At 38.2% G+C, this 14576-nt stretch overlaps 1 protein-coding gene across 4 annotated transcripts in view; it reads right to left on the bottom strand.

Annotated features, from left to right (window-relative positions):
- GAREM1 (GRB2 associated regulator of MAPK1 subtype 1) overlaps window positions 1-14576 on the bottom strand; it is a 108507-nt gene that overhangs the window by 23695 nt on the left and 70236 nt on the right. For 3 of the 4 annotated variants that reach the window (XM_062570413.1, XM_062570414.1, XM_062570415.1), the window contains one exon: window positions 2559-2689. The exons of the other annotated variant lie outside the window; for it this stretch is intronic. In XM_062570413.1, coding sequence (XP_062426397.1) covers window positions 2559-2689 — 131 coding nt within the window. The remainder of the gene's footprint in view (window positions 1-2558; window positions 2690-14576) is intronic. 4 annotated transcript variants of the gene reach the window in all.

Below are 14576 nucleotides of genomic sequence, written 5' to 3'. Positions count from 1 at the left end.
GTGGTATAGGTTAAATACACATTTCACTGAGGGGAATTAGGTCATCCCTAGAATCCTCTAAGTTACTGCGTCTGTCCGTGCCAGGGGCCACCAGCTGCCTGAGGTGATCGGCAGAGTATACAGGCACACTAATTCAAAACATTTTAGGGACAAGTTGATACCTATAGGCATTACAAAGTTGAGTTTAATCAAAATTTTTTGTTCATTAACCTGTGAAAAGTACTTGCGAGGAGTACTCTCTTCAAATATACAGCAGGTCTTAAATGCCCTGCCTTGGGGCATTTCCCAGACCAACTGCCTAGCTGCAAAACAGTTAAGGAAGGAAGGGAGCCTCATTTTCCCCAACTCCTCCAGGATAAGGTTGCTCATTTTTCCTTTTCACAACTTATACACAACATGAAATAAAATAATCCCCTTGGAGAAGATTCCAACTTACAGCATAATGAAAAGGCAGTTCTTAAATTGCAGTGCTAGCTATAAAATCCTGCCTAACTAGAAAGGATTTACACAGAGGAGCAAAGTTTGCACCAAGTCAACCATAACAGTGGCATATTGGCATATTCAGGCAGAGCTCAACATGCACAGACAAAGCCACACAGTAACTGGTGGTATTCTGTAAATCTACAGGCACTTTCTTCAAAAATTATCTATGAAAAGCTTAAGGGTTTTAGAATAAAAATTCCCAGACATAAGAATACCTCCTCGTCGTCACCATTAAATGCTTTATTAGGTATTTCAGACAACATTTTTTTCTTTCCATCTTGGATTGATACTTTGTTCTGAATTTAAATGGGCACACTGTATTGGACAGAAATCAACTTAAGTTGCTTTTCCTCCCTTTTCTCAAGTCAGTTTGACAGGATTTCCCCTAAATTAAAATTCCAGCATTCATCATTCTGTTGTTTGTAAAGAGCTATTAAACATTTCAATTAATGTGTTAAGTTCATTTATTTTTTGCAAGATGACAACCTTGGAATAGAAATGTATGAACAATGGAATATCTGCCAAGAGAAACATTGCCTAAATAACTGCTTTAAGTTAAACCTAGATTATAACTGTTATTTACATTAAAGAATATCACTGTAATATCTTTAAAAATGGATTTGCTATAAAACAGTAAGCTATGCTTAGTTCTGTTTGCTAAACATGACAGAGTTTTAAGAACACTCATATGAAACTTGAGACACAACATTCTACATTTAAATAAGCCTGCAGATGAATGTTCTTTACCTTATAAAACCCCAGCTGCACATTTTACTGTGCCACTCTCTTGATTTGGTCATTCATCAGCCAAGAAATATTGACACAGTAGTGGATAAGGCTAGCAGTCCCAAGCTAACATTGATTTTCCCTAGGTAGGAGCGGAATTTTCTTGTTGCTTTGATTTGGTTAACTACATCCTAAGAATGCAAAAGTTTTCCAACTTTCTAATGTAGCCTTCATTCCTGAAAGGCTCGGTTATACGGGTTCACGTTAGTCAAGAGCATAAATGAAAACAAACTACTGTCTAGAAAGGCAAGTGTTTGCATAACTAAATGAACCAACCTATGAGCTCTTGCACTTACAGCAGTCTTCAGAAATCTTGTTTCTCACCTATAAAAACTCTGGACTATCTGACAGCCCTCAACTCTAGCAGAAGGAGAAAAAGTCATTAAAAGGCTGTTCAAAAAAACCCGTATCATCTACACACAGAGCAAAATGAGCCTCTATGTGTTTTGGCACTAGCAGTATTGACCAACTTCCCCTATCAAATATTCAAATTGGGGATGTGCCAGGGCATCCTGGCCCCCACATGCCTCTCACCTGGTCTTGGGCAGCGTATGAACCAAAAGCGAGCCAGTCTAGCCCAAAAGCTGCTCATCACTGCTAGCAGAGTTGCCTCAGCCTGGATGACGCCTTACTGGAAATACGGGTAGGAAAAGGAACACTATGTTCAGTCATCACTATTTTGTGTTGCTGCACTTGCAGTTTGTGTGGTGACAGTAAGCTCTTGCACTCAGGGGACTGCTGACCCTCTGATGAGCTCAAGATGTGCACGTGCGTGCATGCACATCCACACATACACATATGCGCACAGAACAAGTGGGTCTTTTGTCACTTTGCTTTATTCACAATACTACTTAGCCACAGTAATTTTGATCAAGAAACTCCATCATTTCACCCTGCACGCTCCCCGAAAACGAGGCTTCCTGGACGGAGATTTGAGCAGCTGCTGCTTTGCAGAGAAGAAAATCCAGGCAGCTGGAGGGGGTGGGGAAAGGGGGGCAACAAGCAACATTTGTTTAAAATCTGGCAGCAGCATCCCAATTAGATGAATTATTGGATGGATCATCAGGATTGCTCTCCAAAGTGCCATAGGATAGGAAAGCCCTTGGAGGACATGTTGATTTAACGCTGCAAAAATCATCCTGAAGAGCACCATCTCCGAACACAGAACTGAAGACTCGTTTGTCTTAAAAATCACACTTCCCACACAGCACCGTTGCTCACTTGCCATGTATATAAAGGTTGTAACAGTTAATCAGTTAGACAGGGATAAATATTTATTCAGGGACTACCTTAACGTTGAATGTTATTTCCTCCATGACGTAAACTCGTTCAGGAAATGCTTTAGCCACCTCCTCCACACTGTTAAAATACTGCACTGGCTCCTTAATATCTCGGTCTTGTTCCAGCAGCTTAAACTGCCCTGAAAACAGATGATAAACAGAAGAGTTGTAAGATATTTACATTGGACAACTGTCACTCTGGCAACTGCTGCCTCAACTCCTTCACTATTTTGGTTGGTCACTTTTTCTGGCTATTAGAAGTCAAACAACAAAACAGAAGATTGCAAGGTGTTTTCTGAACCTGCAGCAAGAGATGCCGAGTTTTACCAGGTCAGAACGAAAAGAATGTGTGGGAGCTGAAGTTAAATCAAAAAAAGATCTTTTTATGACATACTTTCCAGAAATAACTACTGGGGCTTTTGTGTTTGTATACTTAGTTCATTGTAATGGCATCTGTACAGACAGCACTTTCTGGCCCTTAATATTAAGTTTTAGGGAACAAAACCACAACCTTTACCATAAAAGCACAAAACAATAAAGATGGGATTTTTCTTTCCTTTTCTTTCTTTCTTTCTTTTTTTAAGAGTCAAACAGCTTTTCAAAAATCCTAAGCTACAACCCTTTTCCCCTAGGCTCCCCTAACATCCAATTTTTCTTATTCAGAAATGAGGTTTCAGAAACGAAGTAACATTGAGAAGTTAAACCATATCCACCTATGAAATTAACCCATATCCACCTAATGTTCTTTTGAAGGTGATCATCTTCAGAAAGCTTTAGGAAGAAGTGTTTCTTGCTGACTTTACCCCTGACAACACAATAACCATTTTGCTATTTTCCAGATAAATAAAGGTGTTCTAAAACTAAGAATTAACACTGAGTCAGCTGACTCAGGCAGGACTGCATACATTACTCTGGACAGGTCAGAACTTCAATCATTTCTGTGCATTATGAACACAAGGTTGAAAAGCTTTCGTTTGTAAATACAGTTATACCAAATGCTTAGACATATTTTTTCTGTTGGTTTGAATTCAATGTAAAATCACTGGATAGATCTTCTCAAATTTAGAAATATTAACTACTACAAACTTAAATGATGATCTCAGCAAGACAACAGCACAGCAAGACTTATTGTGAAAAACAGCTAAAGAACCTGACTGAAAGACTGAGCAAAATCAATGCTTTGCACATCACCTGTAAATCACACTTCAAAATTAGCAATGTATCCAGCCATGGGATTGTTGTTCAAAAACGGTACTCAACTTCATCGAAAGTCATCCAATACAGCAGGAAGTTAGCCACCTACAAAAATACTTTCTCACTCCTCAGCATTTTGTGACTTGTGTGATATGTTCAGAGGATTCACCCACACCATGCTATTGCAGGCCACCTAGCAACAGAGGAGGAAATGAATACAAGCTCAGCAAGCCCTGAAGCCCAAAAAGAAAGACCCATGCCTCCACCCATGAGTGTGCACACGTGTACGCACATGCACACACCAAGAGAGGTATTGATGTTCCATCTGATCCCAGCATCCAGCTGACAAGGGGACAGGTTTTTCAACCCGTATATTCAAATACCGTTGTTATAGCCTACACACCAGTTTTTAAGATAGAAGACTTTCTTTTATTCCTCTCCATATATTTTTTCTTTCTACAGTGACCATAATAATCTCAAAGTATTATCAGCAAGGCTTGTGGCGTTGCATAGTACGATAACTAAAGATGACTGACACTTCCCACTGTAGGACTTGCAACTATTTAATAAACTTCAATACACTTCAAATATTAATTGCCCTGTAGTTTTCTTAACTATATATCTGCTTCAGGACACACTATGATTTGAAGTTCAGCCAAAAAAAATCAAATACTTCAAAACCCAACACTAATATAGAATATTCCTGTAGTACGAATACACAGACTTTAGTCTGACCTGGTAAAGATATTCCTGCAGTTCACGGCCTACCTTGTGCAGGATTCTGCCTTTGACAGATCTTAACAAATGTGTAAGGAGCAATTTAAGAACAGCTATCAATAACTCCCTATACTCCCTTCCATACCTCTAGAGGGGAACCTATGGCTCATGGACTTCCTGAGCAGGGAAGAGGTATCTTTAGGCTTAATAGCTCCAGAGATTTCTTTCCTGTAAATGTGTTCAATTGCTTACTAAAGGTATAGGAAACTTTTGACATAAACATACCATCTACCTTGATAAACTTTAGCAACCTCTCCTTCCACAGGTTTTACAGCACCTCAAGACTGAAAGTAGAAATTTTAGGAGTGCCAAAGCTGTGTTTAACATAATCCAGGGAGCCATAGGAAATCTGAGGAGGGGAACTGAGTGAAGCCCAACCTTCTCCTGGCACAGCATCAGCATACACCAGGGTATCACTCACCACCAGTGACCATGAGGTACACCAGGGAACATCCGATAGCACAGAAAAAATAGTACTCTGGAGCATCAAGTCAGTTACAGTACTTCACAGAAAGTCACTGTTGGCCAAATGTCCTTAAATTTTACAGAAGTCCTCATGCTTAGTGTTTTCTATGGGTTGACCCTGGACTGTTTCTCTCTCCTGGGACTATTTTCTGAATTGCTTGTCAGGGAGCACTGCTGTCCTCTTTTACTAATGACTGAGCCACCTGGCTGCCACCCTAACTGATTGCCCAGTTTGGGACCTAGGGGTCTGATTTGCAGCATTCCCAGCTGTAGTAACTATTCAAGGCAAGCTGTGACTACAAGGTATAATGGCATTTTATGCTTTAAGTTCCCTGAAGAAAAAACAAACAAAAACACTGCAAGTTCTAAACATCTTGGATAGATCTTCTAAAACCTGTGGGATATTTCTGATTTAACATTTCCCCCTTACATACAGAATAAATACAATACCACAAGGAAGCCACATCAATTTTAGTTGAACTATCAAATACTGCAGGGATAAAAACTTGGAAATACAGAAAGAAGTTAACTCTCTCCTCAAAACAGGAACTGAGTTGGGCACAATAACAAGACATAAAGATACATGAAGAACTGCAGAGGAAAACTTACTGAATAACTACTTATCTATCAAAAATGTTCATGCTGCATTATGAATGAGACAGTAGTATTTAATTCTAGCTTCTCTAATTACTCTGTTTGGAACCATAATATTATTATTTCACCAATACCAATATGTATTTAACAACAGATAGTCTAGTGGCAAGAAAAGGCCAGTTACTCATTACAATCCAAACTTCTGCAAAAAAGTCCAAAATTCCTCATCAAACAACAAAAGCTTTTGGCTGTGAGAAACTAGAAGCAGAGTCTGTTATACATTTTGCATTTACACATGTTTGTGTAAAAAAAAAAAAAAAAACAGCTGGAGTTTTGCTTCAGTACAAAGAGATACTCAGAACCATCTATGTCACCATCTATGTCATCCTTCCCTTCATTCAGCTGAGCCACACAAACACAAAGCTGTCTGTGCCTTCACTGCTAATAAGCACCAGTTCATGAGAAAGTTGATCACAGAGGAGCATATATAGATCTCAAAACATAAGGGCAGTCTTAATCTCCCACTGTTATGAAATCAAGAAGCATTCTGTGCATGGAAGCTGTCTGGATCGGATGTTAAAATGCCTCTCCTTTGGAAAAGATAATTTATAAATCAAAACTATCTATAGTCTGTTTTTTGAAAATTATTCCCTCACTGAAAAAAGCAGATTTTATTTTATTGGAAGGAGATGAGGAAGGATTGAAGGGCCTGCAATACACATTTGAGCCAGATGTCAAGCAACGAACTAATGGGGAGGAAGGAGACAATTTCATATTACATTCCTCCCCAGTCTCTATTCAAGTTGCCATACAAAACCATAGCAGCTAATTTCCAAGAATATTCCTGAAATAAAAGTTAAATGTACATACATCTGGCTTGAGTGAAAGTTAAAAATGAATTTTATTATACCTGACAAGAAGTAAGATTTTATCAGGATACTTTATAAAATTCACTTCAAGCTTAAACAAATCACAACACAATTTAACTGTATGTTAATTAACAACAAAAGAGTAAAGAAAATATAAAACTAAAATTATACTTTTATAGAAGTAGACCCCTTTCTCTCTTACTAGCACAAAAAAGAATAATGAAATGTTGCCCTAGTAAATCAATGTAGGATCAGAAAGATCAGATTTGTAAAAACCGACACAGTCCACTGAGCAGGTGTGGTTACTCCTTTGCAGCCAAACAGCATATAAGAGAGTAATGAACTACTACTGCAAGCTTTATATCTCTTTATCTTTCAGTCTGGTTTCTGGCAGGCAGAGTATTGGAGCAGTTTCGTTCCAGTATATTATCTGTGCAGATTATGAAATCTTATTTCCGTGTGAAGGTACACTTAGCAAAGACAGTAAATCCACTGCTGATGGAAATGAGCATGGAAAGATAAAAAGGTGAGGAAAGACCTAAACCAGGGCTTATCCTCTAGTTTATGGAGGCATTTATTAAAAACCACCAGGAGTAGGAAGATCAATACATCTTTCTTATTGCCACAAGCCAGTTCTGCAACATTTGTGAGCAGGATCTGTTCCGGGTCATTAGCCAGCCCTTTCTGTTCCAGGCTTTTCGTCATTTCTGCCACTTCCAATGTACAGGCTCTTGCAGGCTTAGGTACCTTCACAACTACAACCAGCTCATACAGATATTTCTGTCATATCAATTCCTCTGGTTCTAGCAATGACTTACCATCTACCCTCAAACAGCCCTACTCACTAGTCCAGCTATAGAGACAAATTCTGTGCTACCCTATCAGCACAGCCGTCCCCTCGTTGCAGGCTGCAGAGACCCCTTCCCTGCTGGGCCTGGCCTTCACCAACAGAGCAGTGGCCTCTTTGCTCCCGAAATGTGATCCCTCTTCAGTAGCCAGGCTTTGCCCTGGAACTAGACGTGCACACAAAGTCTTGAAAGACACCATTAAAGAAAAGCAATGAAGTGTAGCTTAAATATCCAGCTATCAGCATTTGGAAACAAGAAGTCAACTGATTTTGTATCTTTATTGGTAATCTCTATTTTCTCTTGTTGCAATACTGCTTTATCATAGCTCTGGCCCCTTGTGAATACAGAGAGTTTGGTGGGAGGTTTCTTTGCTTCGTTTTTGTTTTAAATCTTCCAGATTTTCCAAGATAAACATTCTTCTTCTACAGTGTATGAAGTGCCCAGACCAGGGGAATCCATACCTATGGCAAAGGTTCAGACAGCAAACAAACAGTCAAGTTCTTGGAGATATAAACATATAGAGACACAAACATGAGAACATATGTATGTGCTGATATATACAAAAAGAAAATCTGATTATTCTCTTAAAAAAAAGAGTAGCTCCATATTATCAGCAGAAAAGATGGGAGGTCACTGAAACATCTGCTCGATTACATTAGCTGTTAAATGTTTCTCTAAGGAGGCAGGGGTTGTATTGTCTTTCAGCAGCTTTGATTATTTAGTAACTCTTACATCTCTCTCTGTGAGACTATCTGCAAAGCCCAGTGCTTCTCAAGAATGCACAGGCAACACGGCAGGGTAGCAGACAGTACTGCAGAGGTTTATGTTTCACATTATTTGTTGACTGCTGACTGCATTTCAGCATTTCAAAGAACAGCAGACTTGAGAAAGAAAGGCTCTGTACCTGCCAGAATACTGCCATTTGAGGAAAAGACAATTTTTGTCCACCCTTTTCAGTGTTCCAGTGCCTCAGGCTGATGCAAAATATCTTTGTATTCTTCCCCCAAAGGATGAGCCTTGATGTAACTGAGCAGAGTTGAACAGGATAATCCTACAGGGGAAATAAGACATGATAAAGAAGAGCTGGGCAGAGGGAGCTGGCTTGCTAGATGCCAGGGAGAACGCAGTAATGTGAAGATCTAAACGGGAAAGCACACTTCAGCACTCTCGCTTCTCAGAGGGACCTGCCTAGTCATCTGCCCACAGCATGCACATCTGCCTTCAATGGTGAGGCAGAAATAGAGTTGTCTTAGTAGGGGATGACAGAAGGAAATTTTAGTTTATTTCATCACTTTTCACCCCATCATCTAGATTCACAAGGTAGAGCTATTTTTCCCTGTCTAATCCCCTAAACAAGGCAGCTAATCAAGAGTAAGAATGGCAAACCAAAGACTAAAACAATACATTAAGGTACAATCCTAACTTCAGCCACTTCAGCCTACATATTATTTCTAAAAATCAGCTTTTTATGTAAATTGAAATTTGCCAAATGTCATGCATTTGTGTAGAACCTATGTTGTGCTTCATTCTGTTTCAGGAAGCACTGAGGTGACTGTGGTTGTAGCTGTCTAGACATGAAGAAAGGGAGAACAAAACAGTATCCATCACAGTCTTGGATTCAGCTATTATATGATTAACCGGAACCAAGATATAAAGTTAATATTGTAGGTCTTTCTGGGATGTATCACTAAGTAAATGTGAAAAGGTTTGGCAGACATGCAGAAGTAACGAGAAGTGGGAAATAAATGCCTTACTTTGCTTTTCTTATCTTCCAGCTTGTTGAAATCTAACATTGTGCAGTTTTCCACAAGAAAAAAAGAGTACTAGTGTTAGGTGTTCTGGAACAGAAGAGTTCCTGTCCCCTCACTGCACAGGGGGGAGGTACAGGGAGAAAAGATGCATTAGGGAAAGAAATTATAGGTATAAATGGAATTACAGAACACTGTTCACAGTCATACTGCTCTTCATAGGACAGGAGAGCTGATCCCCTGCTTTGGCACGCGCAGGTTTCCACATCAAAAGAACTGGTGATTTGGCCTCAGACTGGAACCTGCGAGCAAACTAACATGCATGCGATCAATACCCTCTACCAAAAAAAGCAGCAAACCAATCCAGCAGTACAAATTCATCCTGATATGCCATATCTGTGAGCTGTGTATAAAAAATATAAAAGGGAGGTGGGTGGAAGGAGATACAGACAGACAGACATATTTTTCAAAGTTATACCTAACTATTCCTTTGTTTGTTTTTGTATTGTGGCCTGCTGAAAGCATACAGAAGGGTGTAACAGGATTGAGAGTAGAGCCGGAAAATACAGAACTAGAGGCTTCAGGCACATAGCTTCCAAAGAATAATGACTAGGCCGTGAACTAGAAAAGCTACAATTGATTATTACATTACAATTTTCATGAAATAGCTATTAAACAGACTTAGAAATGTTGCCTCTGACTGCTTTTATAGAACTGCCTGTCAGTACTTTTTCTTCGGGAGGGCTTCCTGTGTCCCAATCTCTACCAATCTTTTGGAAATTTGGGGAACATATTAAAAAACAGATGAAATATTAACTAGAGACATGTCTAAGTAAACATAATACAATCAGAATCCATAAAGTGTACTGGAGCTAAACTTATGGCACTGTAAAACAGAGGGCAAGGCACAATGGCACATTCAAGTCAGCAGAGCTTGTGTAACATTTCATGCCCTGTGAAGGGGAAGCAGCCCTTCAAAATGAATAGTTTTACTTCTCGGAAGTATTATTGAGATTTTTGGAGCCTTAAATGCCTTTATTTGTGTTATGTCTGCTATATAAATACCCATTCAAACAAGAAAGAATGAGTCAAGTATTGCAACCTTCGCGAGACATGTAGAAGCAAAGAATTAGCACTGACACATCACATGTGCATATATATGATATTCAAGAGATCAAGAAAAGGAATCAAACCAAGTCTCCCATGCAGTGACACAATGCTTGCAATTCTAATCAAAACCTCTAATCATATGCTGGTAAAGAGAAGGAGATGATAGAGTCTAGCATGTCTTTTCCGTATCTTACTTTTACGACTCTAAATAGTGTTAAAAAAAAAATCTATTGGCAGCATAACAAAGAAAAATCAGTTCCAGTGGTTACTGATCATAGTTTAAAGAAGATTTAACTCACAGATATTGCATGAGAGTGAATTTTATGTTACAGGTTATGTAAAAACACTGACAGGGAAAACAAGTCTAACCTCTAAGCTTTGTTCTGTAAGTTATCATCACCACAAATACTAGATTACCACAATAAAATGTTCCATTTTATGGGGTCACATATTTGAAGCATCCGGACTATAAAAAAGGAACTACATTTATCTTACTCACTAGGTCAACATCAATCTAACTTATAATTAACATCAATTTCATTCCTTTCCCATGTGTTGCCAACAGACATGAAGAAGATCCCATAGGCAGCTTTCCATAGGAGTGTTGGTTCACACACTCCAGTGACAATGGAAAGGAGTCTGAAGACTACTGCACTGTCTGATTGTCCTAATTATTGCTAATAAAACCTATTGCTGGTTTCCTGTTGATCAGGAAGATTATAAATACATATGCACATGAAGATGCCATATCTCCTCGTGGTAGTAAAAGTTACCCAGATCTTCTACAAAAAGGCGCTGAGAGATAGAAGTGTTACAGAAGCCCAACAAAATCAATCCAGAGCTTGCATGAAACAATGCTGAGATGATTATGCTTAATAGCAGCTGTCTGATGACAAAAGCGTTTCTTACGTGATTATTAGCACTATTCATTTTTCCACAGGAGGGGTTACGACTGGCGGGATGCCCACTTAGACCTCAGTCATGAAAATGGAATAAGTCACTAAAAGCTTACAGCTCTGATCTTCCATAGTGGCATGCTGGGTCCCGATGAGACTAGCTGCTGGATTTGTCTCCTGGAGAAAGGAAGATTTTAAAGGGAGGCAAAGCCAAAGCCTCACCTAACAGGTGCCTCTATCAAAAATTGCTGTCCTCTATACAAAAGACTGGAAAAGAAAATGACAGAGAATGAAAGGTGAAAAAGTGCATGATTACAGATCTTACTGTACTTGGAATTGTCTTACTGAGCAAATATATTAGTTCCATTAACACTGATTCAGGGCTAAAGCTGGATCCTAAGGAGTGCTGACCCAGGTGTCCAGCGGAGACTAGTATGTCAATGTAAGCTGAAGTTTAAGTCTTGCATTAGGAAGCAGACAACTGCCTCAAGAGAATCTTATTTGGCCCAGGAAACTGAACATGATCAACATCACAATGAGTGAAAAAAGAATATGATGTTTATTTAAAAATAATTTATGGATTCAAAAATCACCTGTAACTTCAGAAACTATTTTTTGCACTGTTCTGCTCGAGTACATTTTCCTGTTTTAGTAAAAGACATCGTGTACTTATAAACTTAAAGTGGCAACACAGACTTCATCTGATATAGACGTTTTCTTAACTAGCTGATCACCTCCCAGATCATCAGTATACTCTACTTTAAAGGCATTCATTAAAAGAAAAGGGATGGCTACAACTAGATTAACATTTAACTGAGGCACAGAGTAAAGCTGAGATTAAGAGAACAAACTCCTAGTTAATATTTGAAATGAATATTACTAGTTTCAAGTAGACTAAAACAGACTACGTTAGAATACCTGTTAAAGGTTAGCTTAGTGTGCTGGAGTTTTTACATTACAGTTGCGTCAAAAAATTCTGCCTTTATTGTGGATTCCCCCCACTTCATTGACATTCATTTCCTTAGCAATTATGAATGTGTGAGAACTTCAGGTTTGCTCTGTAACACATAAGGAGCAAATTTTCATTTCCAATTAAAACCAAGTTTGTAATCAATAGTTTGAAGAAAAAATAGCAATATCTGTTTGTTTCTTTTGGACTGAAATCCACATCAGAATCAGCAGTCATATTTGACAATCACTTTGTGATCCCAAGTATCAAACAAGTACAAAACCCCAACTTTCCTTCAGAGGATGTCTTCTTACTGGAAACCAACATGAGGAGAAACCTTCCTTCCTTTTTTTTCCTCCCCATTTTGATGATAAATAGTGAAATCCAGCAATCAAAGCTTCAACACAAGAAACTGGAGTATTTTCTAAGAGCAGTAGTATTTTAAAATCTAATTTCAATGTAGCTCAGTTTGAATAGGAATCTGCTCCTGTTTAGGTTCTAAATTTGTTCTGAGGGTGAAGAGAAATTTTGCTCTGATAGAGATTTAAGAATTTTAAATACAGATTGTACTTACAAGTATTAGTTTAACGTATCTCTTTATTACCAGTGGTCACAAGTAAACATTTATTCGAGGGTTAAGACAAATACCAAACAGCATTCAAAAAAAAGAAATTCTGCCTTCCAAAGGCAACAAAGAAATCTGATACTGACAGATGAACAAGACTTCATCCTTAGAGTGTTTGGGAAGAAGGCTAATTGTTTTGGGGGACCAAAATTTTGTTCTGTTGAAACACGCAACGTTTTGAGATTTATAAACTATCAGGCTACCATTTCTTTCTAACTACCATTTCTCTGTCTCTGTTAGATCTGCTCTAAATTCTGCTATTTCACTGTTCTGACTGAAACATTGGAGAGAGTTATAATTATAGGGAGGAAATGAAGGTGTGTAGGAACACAGGAGAGAGATGCGTATTTTTGGTCATAATATGGATTTCAGAGATTGTAAACATAAGTGACTTGCAGATTTACACCACAGACAACTTTTTGGATTTCACAGACATCTTAAAAAACAAATTTGACAGAAAAAAGTGGCTTTTCCAAACAACTTCAGACACATTGTTTTATTTCTTGGCAAGTCTATGCTTCTGCTAAAAGAACAGCAGCAACTGCTAAGCTTAACCATTAACTCTGTCTTACTGTGCCACAGCTTTTATTTATTTATTTAACAAAAGTTTCAAAGGTAACACTGAGCAAAACTCAAGCTATTAATGTTTCTGCCACAGTGGGAAGGGACATTCTTCAGTCACAAACCCACCACCTTTTTGGCTTTTTGCTGACAGCACTTTTTCCTCCTGCTACTCCCACACCAGTATCTCCATTTCAATGACATGACTTTAACTTCATTCATCGCTCCCTTGCTTATTGAGCATTCTTTTGTGCCTTTCAGGTTTTGACCCTGTTCCATGTTAAACAGGCGATGGTGCAAGTGTAGGACGGTGTATAGTAAAATATTTCATCTGACGAGGACAGTTATTTAAATGGCACTGTTTCTGGCAGGCACTTTTGATGCAATAAACAAAGCTAAAGAAAAACTGCATTCACAGAGCAGAAATTTTGAAAATGTACATAGATCAATTCTGTATAAGAAGTGCTTTTGTTTCATGCTCAGGAACAGGTTTTTTAATTAACTGAATGAGAGGAGTTTTAAAAAACAGGAACAATGACTGAGTCAGCAGCTGTCATTCTTAGTAGCTTGCAGGGCTTTATACGAAACAGAATAAACATGTTTCATTCAGAGTTGGACATTTTTATCAGTGTGTAGAAAGACTTCAGAGCTTGGGCTGGGTAGCCTGAAAGAATGTCTGTGCATTATAGAGCAGCTTATTGTTTCAAACGCCTAACTCATTTACTCACTGAATATACATGTGTTTTACAATCTCTCACAGAGTTCATTTTCCACTCTCTCAGTTTAAATCCATGGAAGTATTTTATTCAAATTACTGGAGAAGCTGCAGCTCAGATAGTTCCCAACTTCTAGAGTATCTGCAATAGAAGGGAAAGGTTGCTGTTCTTCTGCCTGATTAAAAAAGACAATCTTAGGGAAAGTATTATCAACTTTGTATTTTCAATGCATGGCACACACTGTAGCTTAGTTTATGTACTTGAAAAGTGTATAAATTAGAAAGCAATGCAATTCTTTGCAGCTGTGACCACCAAATATCACAATCAACTCTGAAAACAAGTTCACTTCAGTTCTGGAACAAATTACACAACATGGTTCAAACCAAAATGAAGCTAACTTTCAAAGAAACTCCTTATTTACACAATAGAGTTAGTTTATTCAACTAAACTCTCTTGTTAAAGAGAGTTTTTAAGATTAAAAACATTTACACTACATCTGAGACTATATTAAAGAGAATTAAAAGAAATGTAAAGCCGAAGTATTATACTATCCGAAAACCACCTTGATTAAATACACGTAGTAAATTATGCTCTAAAGAGTTCATCATTCGTAACTTTGGAATAACTATCAAGCATTCAAGCAAAACACGGATTACTAAATTTTTTTGTTGAAGA

The sequence above is a fragment of the Rhea pennata genome, chromosome 2 (assembly GCF_028389875.1).
Source record: "Rhea pennata isolate bPtePen1 chromosome 2, bPtePen1.pri, whole genome shotgun sequence".
Lineage (NCBI taxonomy): Eukaryota > Metazoa > Chordata > Aves > Rheiformes > Rheidae > Rhea > Rhea pennata.
The sequence above is the reverse complement of the archived record's forward strand: the minus strand, read 5'-3'. Positions and strand labels throughout refer to the sequence as shown.